The 17,676-nt window shown below is 40.7% G+C and overlaps 1 protein-coding gene and 1 long non-coding RNA gene across 3 annotated transcripts in view; one reads left to right on the top strand and one right to left on the bottom strand.

The window, feature by feature from the left end:
* The window catches only part of LOC118818559 (cytochrome P450 1A1-like), a 10,840-nt gene extending 3,105 nt beyond the window's left edge, over positions 1-7,735 (top strand). The window contains exons 2-8 of the mRNA XM_036585804.1: positions 1,426-1,809; positions 2,096-2,588; positions 3,242-3,368; positions 4,587-4,676; positions 5,267-5,390; positions 5,512-5,598; positions 6,060-7,735. Coding sequence (XP_036441697.1) covers positions 1,463-1,809; positions 2,096-2,588; positions 3,242-3,368; positions 4,587-4,676; positions 5,267-5,390; positions 5,512-5,598; positions 6,060-6,378 — 1,587 coding nt within the window. The 5' untranslated portion in view covers positions 1,426-1,462 and the 3' untranslated portion in view covers positions 6,379-7,735. The remainder of the gene's footprint in view (positions 1-1,425; positions 1,810-2,095; positions 2,589-3,241; positions 3,369-4,586; positions 4,677-5,266; positions 5,391-5,511; positions 5,599-6,059) is intronic.
* On the bottom strand, positions 1,570-15,306 carry LOC118818561. Of its 2 annotated transcripts, XR_005008081.1 has the most exons (3): positions 15,050-15,306; positions 4,565-6,426; positions 1,570-1,801 (listed from the first exon to the last, which is right to left on the bottom strand). It is a non-coding gene; the product is annotated as an uncharacterized LOC118818561 (long non-coding RNA). The 2 variants fall into 2 exon arrangements; XR_005008080.1 differs by lacking the exons at positions 1,570-1,801; positions 4,565-6,426 and adding an exon at positions 10,498-11,893.
* Between the last annotated feature and the right edge of the window lie 2,370 nt (positions 15,307-17,676).

Here is a 17,676-nt window from a genome sequence, read left to right as displayed (position 1 = left end):
TATAGAACTCATGGTTCTGAATTGTTCATGGTCACTGTTTTCAACCAGCACTTCCTCAATATCAGTATGGGAAAAGAAAAATGGTATTGTGACATCTTTAGTTTGTTCAGTGCTTTAGGGACTTAATGGAACTGAATGGAAATGTGCAAATACACTATATTGCCAAAAGTATTCACTCACCCATCCAAATCATTGAATTCAGGTGTTCCAATCACTTCCATGGCCTCAGGTGTATAAAACCAAGCAGCTAGGCCTGCAGACTGCTTCTACAGACATTAGTGAAAGAATGGGTCGCTCTCAGGAGCTCAGTGAATTCCAGCGTGGTACCGTGATAGGATGACACCTGTGCAACAAGTCCAGTCGTGAAATTTCCTCGCTACTAAATATTCCACAGTCAACTGTCAGTGGTGTTATAACAAAGTGGAAGCGATTGGGAACAACAGCAACTCAGCCACGAAGTGGTCGGCCACGTAATATGTCAGAGCAGGGTCAGCGGATGCTGAGGTGCATAGGGGTTGCCAACTTTCTGCAGAGTCACTCGCTACAGACCTCCAAACTTCATGTGGCCTTCAGATCAGCTCAAGAACAGCGTAGAGAGCTTCATGGAATGGATTTCCATGGCCGAACAGCTGCATCCAAGCCTTACATCACCAAGCGCAGTGCAAAGCGTCGAATGCAGTGGTGTAAAGCGCCGCCACTGGACTCTAGAGCAGTGGAGACGTGTTCTCTGGAGTGATCAATCACGCTTCTCCATCTGGAAATCCGATGGACGAGTCTGGGATTGGCGGTTGCCAGGAGAACGGTACTTGTCTGACTGCATTGTGCCAAGTGTAAAGTTTGGTGGAGGGGGGATTATGGTGCGGGGGTGTTTTTCAGGAGTTGGGCTCGGCCCCTTAGTTCCAGTGAAAGCAACTCTTAATGCTTCAGCTGACCAAGAGATTTTGGACAATTTCATGCTCCAAAATTTGTGAGAACAGTTTGGGGATGGCCTGCACAGAGTCCTGACCTCAACCCGATAGAACACCTTTGGGATGAATTAGAGCGGAGACTGTGAGCCAGGCCTTCTCGTCCAACATCAGTGTCTGACCTCACAAATGCACTTCTGGAAGAATGGTCAAAAATTCCCATAAACACTCCTAAACCTTGTGGAAAGCCTTCCCAGAAGAGTGGAAGCTGTTATAGCTGCAAAGGGTGGGCCAACATCATATTAAACCCTATGGATTAAGAATGGGATGTCACTCAAGTTCATATGCGTGTGAAGACAGACGAGCGAATACTTTTTGCAATATAGTGTAATTAACTTGATTCAACCATTTATGTTTTTGAGTGGTAGCTCATTCGATACTGTAGGTGTTTGCTCGATGCTGAACTCTGCAGATGATCATTCAGCACTGCAGGTCTTCACGTTTCTTCTTTTCTTCCCAGTTTCTCACTAAAGAGGCTGCAGAAAACAGAAAAAAACATGCCGGTGGCAGTTCTACCATTCTTAGGCTCAATCTCCGTGTCGGAGAGCCTGGTCGCCATGGTGATAGTCTGCGCGGTGTACCTCCTCCTGCGTCTGACCCGGACCAGGATCCCTGAGGGTCTTCAGCCGCTCCCAGGCCCCCAGTCCCTCCCCATTATCGGGAACGTGCTGGAGCTGGGCCGGAACCCTCACCTCAGCCTGAGCGCCATGAGCAAGCGCTACGGCCCAGTTTTCCAGATCAGGATCGGCACGCGCCCCGTGCTGGTGCTGAGCGGCAGCGAGGCGGTGCGGCAGGCGCTCATCAAGCAGGGAGAGGAGTTCGCTGGACGACCCGACCTGTACAAGTAAACAAAAACAAGCGTCATCAGTTTTTACGTTAAAAGATAACAATTCATTGTATTTGTGTATTGATTCTAATGGGTCTTAGAATGGTACATTTTACGTCAAACAACTCTAATGACTACATAACCACAACATGCATTGTTGTCAACATTTCACCTGGCAGTGAGACATAGCAGTTCATATATGATGAGCATAATGGAACAAGTAAAATGACCACAGCCTGATAAGGCTCATGAAAGGCGCTATATATATAAAAAATCATTATAATTTTTATTCTTATTATTACAGTTTACGAATCGTCAATGATGGTAAAAGCCTGGCCTTCAGCACAGACCAAGCCGGAGTGTGGCGCATTCGCCGTAAGCTGGCCCTCAACGCCCTGCGCACTTTCGCCACTGTGGCTGGCCAAAGCCCAGAGTATGCCTGCGCCCTTGAGGAGCACGTCAGCAAAGAGGGGCTGTACCTGGTGGAGAGGCTGTGCAAGGTGACGGAGGCTAATGGTGGCTTTGACCCCTTCCGCCAAATCGTGGTATCTGTGGTCAACATCATCTGCGGCATGTGCTTTGGCCATCGCTACAGCCACGACCACCAGGAGCTGCTGAGCCTGGTCAACATGAGCGACGAGTTCAGCCAGGTTGCAGGCAGTGGTAACCCGGCTGACTTCATCCCCTTCCTCCGCTTCCTGCCCAGCAAGACCATGAACAAGTTTGTGGACATCAACAGGCGCTTCAATGCATTTGTGCAGAGGATCGTCAGACAGCACTACGATACCTACGATAAGGTCAGTCCCTCTCTAAAGTAGTGGTGCCCAGCTCCTGTCCTTGAGATCTCCTGTCCATGCAGAGTTTAGGTTGGTGGTCCCCAACCTTGGTCCTGGAGAGCTACCTTCCTGCAGAGTTTAGTTCCAACCTGTATCCAGTATCCCTTTACTGAACTCTAATACATCTGATCCAGCCAATCAGGGACTTGGGAAGAGGTAGCTTAACTGGAGCAGGTGTAGCAAATTGTGGTTACTGGTAGCTCTCCAGGACCAGGGTGTGAGACCCTGAAAAAGTCTTGTAAAGTAACTATGCTACATTGAATTTGCTTGATTAAAATTTGTGCGGATTAAAATTACACATAAATTGGCCAATTTACCGTTGTTTGTTAGGAGGGAATATTTGATTACGATCCTGGCTGATTCCAATCATGCATCCCTAAAACTAAAATATATGAGAATATTAGTCCTTGCCATGCTCCAGGACTCCTGTCTATAGGCCTCCTTATGATGGCCCTGATTTCCACCCTACCACCCCTGAACCAATTAATGAAGGCCCTCGAATGCATCAGAACATTATGGTCAGGTGTGTTATCTTCAGAGTGGTGAATCTCCAGGGCCACTAATCTTCGGCATTGAATGTCCCTCTGTAAAAGTGGATGTTCCGTGTCTTTCAGAACAACATTCGTGACATCACGGACTCCCTCATCAATCACTGTGAAGACAGGAAGTTGGATGAGAACTCTAACGTGCAGGTGTCTGATGAGAAGATTGTGTCCATAGTGAATGACCTCTTTGGGGCTGGTGAGTAAGGACGCGATCACTCAGGCTTGTCTTGCCTACATGTCTGTTGTTAAGTATCTCATTGCTGTCATAACAAAATCTCAGAAATTGAAACTTTAAAAGTACAATGTTTGAGATTATACTGTAATTTTAGACCATTTCTATTGGTCTTTTCATCATAGTGAGAATTTTTTAGTCATTTTGGAACATTTATATTGGTCCTATTTTAGAGCTTTTCTATTGGTCCATTCGTCATAGCAGGATTGTACTGGGTCATATTACACTTAAAAAACATGTTAGGGTTACAATTTATTTACATTTTAAAATAAAACAATAGGTTATTTTAACAAGTACACCTTCTTGAGCCTCAATTTAGCAATATTGGTTTTAAATTAATTATCTAGAATTCCAAGCACCATAGAAGTGCTTGTCCCTACAGTCATGTGTAAAGGGTAAGTGCCATATTTTGAAGGAAAAAGCACATATTTCTGCAATTTTAACTATAATAATTTATACATGACTATGGAATATATACATTAAATGACATAAAGAAAACAAATGGCAAAAAATATTATAAAATATATAATGAAAGTTATGTCATTGGTGTTACTGCATAACAAAAATCTCTTATTTTGAAATAAAAGTCACACTGATGACATCACTTGACTTCCTTTGACTTATTTTCTGGGGATCTATGAAGAAAAGCACATGGCGAGTCCACTGTGTCTTCAGTTATAAGAAATTTTCTCATTTAGCTCATGATTTCATATGAAGCTTTTAGTTGACGTTACTGGTATTACCTACTTTATTATGAGGTAATGGTGAAACAATAGAACACAAATGGATTAAATTACATATTTTAGTGGATATTTCATTATTGGCAACATGTAGTTTGATGCTCTGTAGCAGCCATTTTGTAAAATTCATTTTTCATTAAAAATGTCTCTGGTGTTACCTTTCTTATATGTAACACCAATGAGGATTGGTAACACCAGTGACACCTATGGAGAGACAGAGAAGTGGACGTTTCTGTAGAATGACCCTACTGTAATTTTGGACTATTTATATTGATTCATGCTTGTACAAAAGATGAAACATTTGTATTGTATTTTGACCTTTTCGATCAGTCCATTCATCATAAAAAACATATTAAGATTGTATGCATCATGCATACTGTATATGATCATTCATGCCTCAACAGCCCTTCACTCACACACCTTTACTCTCATATCTTTACAGGCTTCGACACCGTCAGCACTGCTCTGTCTTGGTCTGTTGTGTATCTGGTGGCTTATCCGGAGATTCAGGAGAGGCTCTACCAAGAGCTGAGTAAGCACAGTTCATATTCCTCTCTGAAATATAGCACAGAAAGATCTATAGATTTATCCAGCAGTTCTGCCAGTGAGTGGGCGGAAGAATGAATGAATCAGTGAATCAGTGAATCAACAGACTGGAAAAAAAAGGTTAAAATGTTTATGTCATGTGGGGAACCATGGGGGCAACCACCTGGCAACACCCTAGCAACCACCTGGGATACTATAGCATCCACTTAGCAACATCCTAGCAACACTCTAGCAACCACCTCAGATACCATTGCAACCATTTATCAGCACCTTGGAAACTACCTAAAATACCGCAGTAACCGATCACCCTAACAACCACTTGGAAACTGCCTGAGCTGCACAATCCCTCTACATATTTTTCAGGAAATGCACTTTTCTAGTTCATATATTTCCCTGCATGTTCTTTGTTTTTTTTTCCTTTATTTTCTGTTCTCTTCTGTTTTATTTAGTCTTTGTTTGTAAAGAAGTTACATTTTTATTGTTGCTTCAAAAATAAAGTCTATAATCATTTATTACAAGTTACGAATGACTGACTGAAGATACAGATTAATGACTGAAGTGCTCTTCTCTCTACAGAGGAGAAGGTCGGAACAGATCGCACACCTCGTCTGTCGGACAAAACCAGCCTGCCGCACCTCGAGTCTTTCATTCTGGAGACCTTCCGTCACTCCTCCTTCCTCCCTTTCACCATCCCACACTGGTGCGTCACATATTTATGCATTTATTTGCCAAATTTGGCCAAAAACAAATGTACAGTATAGGTGTTTGTTGATGCTTCACACTCTGTAGTGGAGATTTAGTCCTTATGCTTTCGTTTACAGCACCACGAAAGACACATCGCTGAACGGATACTTCATTCCTAAAGACACATGTGTGTTCATTAACCAGTGGCAAATAAACCACAACCCGTAAGTCGCTCATTACTTTATCAGTCCTAAATGGGGGGGTCAGTGTGATGCTGGCAGACTGAAACTAGGCTAGTGGTGACTGGCAGTCAGTGGACTTGGCTATGAATGGCATGGTTAGATGCCAGGTGATATTTTTCCAGTGCAATGCACTTCAAGTTCCTCTAGGGGCTCTGTAGCGTACCTGAACCCAGAGTTAGAAGCTTTGGTTCCGTAAATTGACTTCTATTACAGGTTTCGAGTCCACAGGTTTTCTATTCCTTTTTTAAGTAGAGGGAAATTTATTGCCCATGGTAATCAACCATATGCTACAGATACTGTAGATAGAGATGAGGTTGAAAAATACTTCCTTTACGCTTCATGTATGAACAAACTGGATGGCCCAGTATTATAGATAATAAAGCACTGTATATCATTGTAGTTTAGATGTTTGATTAATGACTTCAATTCAATATTTCCTGCAGAGAGGAGTGGAAGGAGCCCTCCTTGTTCAACCCAAACCGCTTCCTGAGTGCCGACGGCTCCGAGCTCAACAAGGCCGAAGCTGAGAAGGTCATGGTGTTCGGCCTGGGTAAACGGCGCTGCATCGGCGAAGCCATCGGCCGCTCCGAAGTCTTTCTCTTCCTCGCCATCCTCATCCAGAGGTTAAAGTTCAGCAGCCTGCCAGGTGAAATGCCAGACATGACCCCCGAGTACGGCCTCACCATGAAGCACAAGCGCTGCATGTTGCGCACCACCCTGCGGCCGGGCTTCGAGATGTCCAGCTCGGAGAAACTGCAGTGAGCCGTAGGCCGCGTAGTTCAGGGAAGCTGACGAGAGTCGCTTCTGTTACTGTGGAGAGAATTTAATCCAGTTTAATGTGATGTTTGCTGTTAAATGGTTCATTGTGGTAAAACTTACCGAAATTCTTTATAACGGAGGTGATAGGAACCAGAAATTGCACATTTTATTTACTTTACAAAATGACCAGTGAAGCTGCATGTGTGAGTTTTATATGTAATATTGATAATCGTAATAAATTATGACAGATAATAGAGGTTATGTAATACAACAGAGGGCAATTCATAGATAGAGGTTCTTTTTGGGGACTATTTTGCCTGTGTGTATTTTGCCTCCTCTATGAATGGACTGAAAATAAGTATGTTTTAGGCCAAAACATTTTCGATCATAAATTAATAAAAGCCTCACTCTAGTCTAAATGGGAACATAATGGTAAAATACCATTGGCATTGCAGTTTAGTCCAAGACTAAGGCTCAAAACTCAACTGGCCCCATGTCAATGCTAGAGATGTATTGCCTCAAATGGATCATAACTATTTGTTGTTGTATCTCAGGTCTCGCGGCTATGAAATATAAAGAAAGGTATCTTTAGCTTATTTCATCATATATATACACCAGTCCTCTAGTCCTTCATCAATGGTCACAGGACGCTGCCCACAGGAAGCTGTTGGCTGGATATTTTTGGTTGGTGGACTATTCTCAGTCCAGCAGTGACACTGAGGTGTTTAAAAACTCCAGCAGCACTGCTGTGTCTGATCCACTCAGACCAGCGCAACATACACTATACCCAAATAGTACCTGCTCTGTGAGGGTCCATGGGGGTCCTGACCACTGAAGAACAGGGTAAAAACTTTTCCTCACTAAACAAGTCTATTCTGAACAAATTATTCATCATGGAATACTGCAAAACAGTAGTGATACAGGAGTAAAACACACTGTGCCTTTTCTCGTAAAAATATTCATCATATTTTTGTGCTTTTATCATATATATTGACTTTTGATTGATATTGACTTTGATCTTGCTATTATTTTTCTTTGATTTTCTTTATATGGCGGTTAGAATCTGTAAAATGAAAAACACTGAAGTAATTTTGCAATATTTAAGCTCTATCCCAAAATGTGATCCATGTGCTGGTATTACTGACTAGCAGACTTAATACACGCCTCAGCATATGTTTTATGTGTTTTATGTGTTATAATCATGTCATGTCTGTTTTTTGCATATGATTAAGGAAGAGATATTAACTTTCGGTCTAACTTTGGACAAGAAAAACAAGCTGTTGTTGCATAATGATGGTAATTATTGTGCTCTGTAAGTGATCTTTGGCATATTTGTAAAATAAAAGTATGAGAGAAACACGCAGGCTGGTCATGTTTCAGGGTTTTATGCAGAAAGGCTGTTTCACAAAGCTCTCATACAGGACACGGGGACACAAACCGAGACAAACACAAATACATCAAGACAAGAATGAAAAAAATAGCACTGCAACATGTATTCAGTGCTATGCATGTTTATGTATAATAAGCTGTGAACTGTAAAGACGAGGCTCATTTTTTGATTTTCTACTCTGTGTTCAGATTCAGATCACGGCATCAAAGCGAGAGTATTCAACTCCATGCATTTTTTAAAACAACCTAAAAAATAAGTTTCAAAACTTAATTCATTTTAAGCAGAGTTACCACAAATGGCTTGTGTAAACCAAACTTATCAGGGTTTACAGTGCAGACTGTACATAATGCTTGTGTTAATGGCAGTATAGGTAGCTAAATGAGGGGTAGTTACTCAAAAAAACAATATATTACAAGTTATTACTTTCACTCAAACTGTAATTGTTTATGGTTACTTAATGTTACTTATTACTTCTTGGAAAAATAACTGCTCACTACACCACTCATTAATTTACTTGCAGTTTAATCTGTATTTAGTTGTAAAATACACATAACATTATGACCACCTCCTTGTTTCTACGCTCATTGTCCATTTTATCAGCTCCACTTACTATATAGGTGCACTTTGTAGTTCTACAGTTACAGACTGTAGTCCATCTGTTTCTCTGATACTTTGTTAGCCCCCTTTTACCCTGTTCGTCAGTGGTCAGGACCCCCATGGACCCTCACAGAGCAGGTACTATTTGGGTGGTGGATCATTCTCAGCACTGCAGTAACACTGATGTGGTGGTGGTGCGTTAGTGTGCTGCTATCTTTTTGAACGATCACTTATTTGAGCATAAATGTCTTATTCATATTTTAGCTGTCTAAAAAGCTGACTGAACACTGTCATGTTTATTTCTAGTCTACTTTTGTTTGTTTAATATGGAAAAAGATTTGCTGAATTATTGTGTGTAAATAGTCTTAATATAGTGCAAAGCTTTAAACATATAAATCTTATAAACATTGTCTTAAATAAATGCTCCAATGTTAGGAATCATAACGTTTTTTGCACATTAGCAAATCAGTTAGCTTTCTAGCTAATTGTGTGTTGCAGATGATTGCATGCTAATGAGCTCTAATGGCGTCTCAAAATTCTCTGTCCAGAGTGACTACTTCTTATTTTCTGACCAAAAGCCAAAAAAAAACCAGCATAACGTTAACATCTCAAAATAAAACCTAAACATACCTTTATCTTTTAGCTTTCCCCTCATCTTCTCTTTTTAAGTCATTTTTTCCCCTTATTCCAGCATCTTATTAGACAACTTAATGTTAACTTACAGAAGTAACCTAAAAATTGTAAGCAGCCGCTTATGTCGCTTATTAGTTAGAGCTGGGTCTGCTGCTTGCTAGCCATGCCCCACTTGGCACTGTTGTGGGGCGTGGTTGTGTGTGTGCCTGTGAGGCCTTAGGGTATCCCAATTCCCGTTTTGCTTTCCAAAGGGAACACCCACCGTGAATGTGGTGGCATCTTACTCGAAATTCCTTCAGAGTGGATGAGTTGGTTTGAACAGCATGTGAGTGGAGTGCAATTTAAAATGCATTCGTTTATTACTTTCGCCACTGAGCCACTATAGATAAATTAGCTCATTTGAAAAACTACTGCAGTTGATAACGTGATTTAGCTGGATACAGCCTGCGTGTTGTATGAGTGTCCCAAATGCATACTTTTAAATCTGGTGCCATTAGGGTCTCTTGCCCCTTTGCACATTCACAGAAGTACAGACTTGCAGGAGGAAGATGCCGTTTTGGGACAGTTCAACTGATTTGACTGAGAGAGGTCAGCAGACCCAATGGCGACTGAATGGACTCTGTTTATCAACTGATAATGTTCTGATACTTGGTTTGATACAGGTTGCGTGAGATCCGCTGATTGCAGACGTTTCCCTTGGCTTGTCTACCCGTCTATCCGATCCGGTACTAGTTCCCATATTTTGTGCCAAAGATCGGCCAGAAATGGTTTATTTCAGGACCAGTCCGGGCAAGATATCCTCCTGACATGTGTGTCCGTATCTTACATTTTCATCTCTAATCTATTGTCTGAAGCATATAATTACATGAAATTATGCCAACATGTACCTGAAACCACGTCAGCACAGTCTGTCATTTCTATAACTGTCTTTATTTGGGGAGAAGCTCATCACCGTATTATTCCTATCCGTGGATTGTTTTGTATCACCAGTCTTTTGCATGTGCAATAAACATAACGCCAAACATTTCTTAAAGGTCTCCCTTTTTAGAGAGGAAAAAAAAGACCTCCTAGCAATCCAGACTTCCTGCACGTTCACCTTCAGTGCTTTCCTCTCAACTGCTCACCTTTTCAGGGCTGTGACAGTTCTTACACAATTCTGTATTTTCTGCACCATTCTGAGAAGAATGAGATCAGCTCACTTAAAGGGCAGGTACAAGCAAAACACTCCTCTTCATGTTGCCTGAATGTCATATGAGAACACAGTGATTCAGTGCATCAGGAAATCAAAAATTTCATCACCATTTGATTTCAATATTTTGGCACAACTCAGAATTTTATTTTAAGAAATACACTGAATTTGCACATTTAACTGGAAGTGTTGTATTTTACAGTAATTGAATGTATACAGAAAATAACACATTTGTTTATTTAACTTCAGTTGCAAAAAAAGTTGGGATGATATGAAAAATAGAAAAAATGAAAGCAGGGATTGGAAGATTCAGTTTGACCAGCATTTAATAGTAAACAAAAAAATATATGTGATGTTTTACCTTGTGAACTTTATTTATTTAGTAAGTAATAATTTAGTAAGTAGTAATTTTGTTACAAGTAACACAAAAAAAGCTGGGAAAGGAGGATGTTTATCACTGTGTGACATCACCTCTTTTTAACAACACAAAGACTGAAGACACCAATTAATTCAGTCTTGAAAGCCAGATCTGGACTGTAGGCAGGCCAGTCTAACTTCTGCTTTCCCTGATTGTGCAGCCATGCTGTTGTAACACATGCAGAATATGGCTTAGCGTTGTCACATTTGATCTGAAAAAGATGTCGTCTAGAAGCCATACGTTGCTCTAAAATGCGTATGCCTCATTCAAAGTTTATGGTGCTTTTATAGATATGCAAGTTATGTATGCCATGAGTACTAATACTGCAGTGTGAACTTTGCACTGGTAACAACCTGAATGGTTCTGTTCTTCTTTGTCCCAAACACGACATCCATTATTTCCATAATCAGTCTGAAAGGCTGACTCGTCAGACCACAATACATTCCCACTGTGCATCGGTTCATTTCAGATGAGCTCAAACCCAGAGAAGTGACTTCTGGACACCTATGGCTTCTGCTGTGCATAGTACAGTTATAATTTGCATTTGTGGATGCAGCGACAAACAGTGTTTATTGACCGGTTTTTCAAATTTTCCTGAGGTGAAATCAATGAAAAACATGCCAGTTTTTAGCGCAGTGCCATCTGAGTGGAAGAAAGTCACAGCCGTCCCACAGTCGTGGACCTCTTTGATGTACCATTGGAAGACGGCCAGAGCATTTGTAAATCCGAAGGGCATGACAAAGTATTCACAAGGCTTTTTTTCCCATTATCACCTTCTCTAACCCAAATAAGGTTATACATGCTGCACAGTCCAGTTTCATGAAAATGGGAGCCTGCAGCAGTGCCTCAAAGGTGGAGGTCATGAGGGGTAGAGGGTAGCGGTTCTTGGATATGACCTTATATAGGCCCTGGTAGTTGATAAAGGGCCAGAAACCCCATCTTTCTTTTCTAAAAAGAAAACCCAACTCCTGCCAAGGAAGTAGTGGGTCGGACAGACCCAAAGGCATGGGTCTCTTGAATGTATTCATCCATGGCTTTACACTCGGGGCCAGACAGGGAGAACAGTCAGCCCCGGTGGTGGTGGTGGGGGGCTAGTGCCAGGGAGGAGGGCTATGGCAATGTTGTAAGGCTGACGGAGGGGCAGGAGCTGGACCTTTTTCTTGCTGAAGACCTCTTGGAAGTCCCAATACTCTGGGGGCACCCGAGAGAGGTCAGGGCTATCCTGACCAGAAGATGGGGATGTGTCGCACAAGGCTTGGGAACCCACAAGCAGGAGGTCTGGCAGTGGGAGCTTCATGAAAGGGCAGAATAAGTGAGCCAGTCTAGATGGGGATTATGACATTGGAGCCAAGCAAAGCTTTTTACATTTGGCACAGTGTCCCAAGTTTTTGGAAACAGGGTTGTAAGTGGAGCTGAGAAAATGGACAAAGAGTGTAGAAACAAAGTGGTGTACTTAATGAAGTGGCTTGTCTGTGTATACAGTGAACTGAATGCAAATTATACGATTATATAAGTCAATAGCTGGTTAGTAATTTAAAAGGCAAAATCAACAAGTAAACATAGTTAAAATAGATCAATAATTAAAAATCATTGTATATATGTAACTGGATAAAAAGCAGACCTCCTTTAGGCCGACTGTTAGTTAAAAATATTGCTGATTGAACACGTTTATCAAATGCTAGCTTATGTTAATAACGTAGTGTGTCTCACTCGCTCTGTTGCTTTTATATGTCAAAACTAAAGTGACAACATTGAACATTAGCACAGCCACGTTATGTCCAGAAGAGGGAGACAAAGTATAGTTAGCTGCTCACTGAAACTGATTTCACCTCAAGATTCAATGTACAAGCTTTTGCATTTCAATTAAATTTTTAATAACTTTTGTTTAACAGTGATATCTGTCAAAATTATATATATATATATATATATATATATATATATATATATATATATATATATATATATTTGTGTGTACTCTTGCTATAAGTAATATAAGCTATGTTATTATAATTATTATTATTAACAACAACAACAACAACAATAATAATAATAATAATAATAATAATAATAATAATAATAATTGGTATTTCTTTTGTTTATTATTTACAACCCCATTTCCAAAAAAGTTGAGATGCTGTGCAGAATGTAAACAAAAATAGGATGCAATGATATACAAATCATATAAATCATATTTTTAAAGGAAAATACAACAAAGATGACATATCAAATGTTTAAACTGAGAAATTTTATTGTTTTTTGAAAAATATATGCACATTTTGAATTTGATGCCAACAACAGGTATCAAAAAAGTTGGGACAGGGTCATGTTTACCACTGTGTTTCATCACCTCTTCTTTTAGCAACACTCTGTAAGCGTTTGGGAACTGAGGAGACACTGCTGTAGTTTTGAAGGTCAAATGTTTTCTTGCTCTTGTTTGATACAGGACTTTAGCTGCTCAACAGTTCAGGGTCTCCTATGTTGTATTTTTCATTTCATAACCTTTCAAATCATTTTCAGTGGTGACAGGTCTGGACTGCAGGCAGGTCAGTTTAGCACCTGGACTCTTTTAATACGGAGCAATGCTGTTGTAATACATGAAGAATGTGGTTTGACATTGTTTTGCTGAAATAAGCAAGGCCTTTCTGGAAAGAGACGTGCTATGGATGGCAGCATATGTTGCCAAAACCTGTATATATCGTTCAGCATTAATGGTGTCTTCACAGATGAGCACGTCACCCATGCCATGTGCACTAATGCACCCCCTATACCATCATGAATACTGGCTTTGAACTGTGCACTGATAACAAGCTGAGTGGTCTTTAGCACGGAGGACACAGTGTCCATGATTTTCAAAAAGAATTTCAAATGTTGATTTGTCAGACCACAGGACACTTTTCCACTTCACTTTAGTCCATCTCAAATGAGCTTAAGCCCAGAGAAGGTGGCAGCATTTCTGGATCCTGTTTATATACAGTTTCTTCTTTGCGTTTTACAGTTTTAACTTGAATTTGTGGATGCAGTGATGAACTGTGTTCACAGATAGTGGTTTCCAGAACTGTTTCTGAGCCCATGCAGTGATTTCATGTCTGTTTTTAATGCAGTGCCATCTGAGGGCTCAAAGATCACGGCCAGCAAATACTGGTCTTTGACCTTGCATACAGAGTTTTCTCCAGATTCTCTGAATCTTTTAATGTTATTATGTACCGTTGATGATGAAAAGCTCTTTGATGTTTTAAACATTATTTTCGAATTGTTGCACTATTTGATTGATGGTGAACTCCTCACCATCTTTACTTCTGAAAGACAACTTTTTTGGAACATGTTGTTGGCGTCAAATTCAAAATAGGCAAGTACTTTTCAATAAACAATAAAATTTCTGTTTCAACATTTGATATATTGTTTTTGTACTATTTTTAATGAAACATAGTGTTTAAATGATTTGCATTTTTACATTTTACATTACAATTTACATTTTGCACAGCTTCCCAACTTTTTTGGAATTCGGATTGTACTTATTTTAAGAACAATTTAGTTCAGATAAATAAATAGTTCCCTTTTTTAAAATAACATGATGAGGTGGGGTGAGGATGAAAAGATATTAAGCTCCAGGCAGCTGCACTTTTAAAAGTAGGAATATATTGTAGCCTGAAGACAAAAAGGCAAATTTATATTCATTACTGAGAACCATCTGCCTTAGGGTCCTTTGCCTGAGGGGCTGCAGATCTGCACAGTTTAATTGAAGCTGAACTGGTACATTGGAGCAGAGACAGCATTAAAGGGCCCATATAACCCAATGGTTTTAGCAATCATTTGTTATAGTATCATATAATAATATTTTTTTAATTTAATAGTTTGATACCCTCCCCAGTCAACATTTAGAAATTAAGATGCAACAAACTTTATATTGAATTTGTTGTTTTTGTGATATTACAAAAGCAATGCATTTACATATATCCATCTATTTCGGCTAAAGCTTTTAGCTTCCCCCATTCACAATGATGTTATAACTAGTGTTTCAGCACTAAGTGCTTTTAGAATGAAGCATAACACAATACAGCCAATCAGAACAGAGGTCTTTTACAAATTTACATATTGTCACTGTTGGAACAACATCCTCGCATCTCCAACACTTTACAGGAGAGGGAAAGTGCTTTTCAATGTAAGTTAACAAGATTTCATCCCAAGTCATTTTGGATTGTTTATGTTGGTCTGTTTGCCATGAAATTAATTAGCGTGTGTTAGCATGATGGCATTAGCCAGCACTAGTCGGGATGACTTCCCTGTCTGTGTCCCAAATACTCGCTGCCTTGATAACCCAGCTGCAGACTGACCACAGAGTATGACTGCGAATACTCGAATGTTCAAATTACTTGAAATGCCCATTCCTACCAGTCGCCATTATAAATTAGTTAAGGTTAGCCAACCTTAGCTGAAGCTCAATGCTTACCTGTCCAGGAGGAAATTAGCCAACTCGGCATCCATCTTAAAGTGCTTCTGGGCTCTAAGCTGCCTCCATTGTTCAAATGTATTGGCAAAATTTACTCGTGGTTTACCACGTCTCTGGTCATGGAGCTTTTCAGAAGGATGCCGAGGCTTTTTAGGTTGGGTAGAATGTAACGTTATCTCTGTTGATCCAGCTCGTTCGCTTGCTTACATGACTGCAGCACTCTGTGTTCGCCGGCCAGTTTGTTTAGTATCTGGGAACCCGCGATGTCGAAATGGTACTTGGAAATGAGCAGCGAGTGGGATCACAGGCCAAAACACAAACAGACTTTCCGCTTGGGAACGGAGAACATACTGTTCTCTGGCAACAATGGCTGTGGCATTGCTGTCGGAGAAGCCAGTATTTCAACTTAGCATGTTTCCTTAATCTCTGATGACATATCTTGGTCATTTTATGATTAAGCACAATAAACACATTATATATTGTTCCTTTAAGTTTGAGATTCTTTTCTGTGTGTCTCTGGGTACTGAATGCAGTGAGTATTCTTCATTGTAAGTCCACCAAAGTGTTCTCCTGACCCGATTTAACTTAAAAGAGCAAGAAAAGCACAAAACTCTCCACGTGTGCGGCCTTCTGGAGCTACGAGTGAAGAAACTGACCTGATGACTGCAGTTTGTAAGTTCATGCATGTTTAACACATGCAATACTGTAAAAAGGCTTTGAATGCATGTCCCATCACACTGAAACACAACACACACACACACGGAATTTCAACATGCGTGTGTTTGAAAAGTCCATCTCCTGTCAGTCACACCCTCTTCCGTGCAGCTAGATTAGTGTTGTCATGTTGCCAGGCAACAAAGTATTAGAAAACATGCCTGCATCAGGTTGTAGACCTGTACAAGTATGTGAGAAAGGGAGATGATCTCATATCCACTCCTCACTCACAGCCTTTACCACCAGGCCAAGCTGCAGTTCCACTTCCACCTTTAGGGGGTGCCACACGGGGTCAGACAAGTTTGGAGATCACTCAACAGTCACTGGATAAACTTCATCTACTGTTTAAGCTGGTTGTGTAATCTGAGGTGAACTTTGAAAGACGATGCTGCTGTTTTATTAGTAAATATGTGTTATAGTTCATAATGCAGTTCTTGCATTTTGGACACTTTAAAAGAGAATGTAACTGAAATTGCTAAATTTCTGAATTTTTCTGAAAAAAAAGTAATGTTGATGATGGTAAAGTAGTGGTAAATCTAAAAAAAATTGTTTTCTGTAGGGACTATTTTGCCTTATGACACCCTGCATGTACCCCTCCACCATGATAAGTCTAAAAACATAAATGATTTCCTAAAACTTTATTTCACAACTATCATAAAACAATGGCAATGACCATTTTGTGTACACTGTTAGAAATAAAGGTACTGTGCAGCCATGGCCGTAACTAACTATGGTAGTTTGGTAGTTTTAGGAAAAAAAATGTTTTCTCTTTTTTTTTCGCTTTCCTCTGTTTATGACATTAAGTCTACTCAGGGTCACAGCCACAGTGTCACAGACCCACCCAACTGGGGACAAAATATTTATTATATGTCATTTTTATGATAATGAAATTTGATTTTCTGTGAGCGCAGTCACTGTATTATGGCCGATCAAAATCTGCCAAGCTCCGCCTTATTTTCTCAACCCTCCAATCACTGCTTAGCAACCACTGCTATCCACAATTGCTTCAGTGCCTAATCAGTGTTTGTCATGCTCGTAACTAGCACTGGGACTCCGAGGCCCTCGGAAGTTTCTGAACGGTTTTTACTCAGTGAGCAGTGACTGATTCTCAGCTGACCTCAGAACAGCTATGGCTCGGCCACAGACTTAACTGCTTGCTCTGTTTATCTCTGTAAAGCCAGGCGTACACTGTGCCATTTTAACCCGATTTTAAGCCTGATTTGGTTGGAGCCGACTGAATTTCATGATCGGGCCGAATTTCAGCTTCATCGGCCGTCGTTTGCCGTGCAGTGTGAGGGGAAACGATGCCCGATTAACTGCCCAACCGAGCACCGACTGAGCAGTCGGACGATCGGATGGATTTCTGACATGTCAGAAATTTTGTCCTCTTGTCTCACAGTGTGAGCAGCCTCATGAATTGATTCCTCAAAGTCGCACCCAAAACCACACAGTCACGACCGCCGCTCCTGCACAGAGGCAAGAAAGTCCACACTTGCAGCACCAGAGACCGTATATGACAACTTTGCTCCGTTTGACTGAGTTGAACTGAGAGGTCTTCGTAGAGCCGCCTGGAGACCACCTGTTCTTGCTTCAGTGCAGTGTGGCACAAGTTAGCTAAGCTGCTGTAGCAGATTGTCAATTGTCAATGGCTGAATCTTAAACGGACCCCTACTTCCTATGTAGTGCACAAAGTTCTGGCTTCTACGCCTAAATAGTCCACTGTTTGTCCAGTATGGAACTGTGCACACATGAACGAATCTCAGAAGGCTATTTATTAGACATGTGATGCACTTTATGGATGCAGGAGCAACTGTTTTAATATGTGGTGCACTATGTAGGGAGCAGGAAGCCATCTGAGATTCAGCCAGTGTTTTGATCAGGACATCAGAGGCGTAGCGTGTTGTTTTGAATGA

This window comes from Colossoma macropomum, unplaced genomic scaffold (genome assembly GCF_904425465.1).
Source record: "Colossoma macropomum unplaced genomic scaffold, Colossoma_macropomum, whole genome shotgun sequence".
Lineage (NCBI taxonomy): Eukaryota > Metazoa > Chordata > Actinopteri > Characiformes > Serrasalmidae > Colossoma > Colossoma macropomum.
The sequence above is the reverse complement of the archived record's forward strand: the minus strand, read 5'-3'. Positions and strand labels throughout refer to the sequence as shown.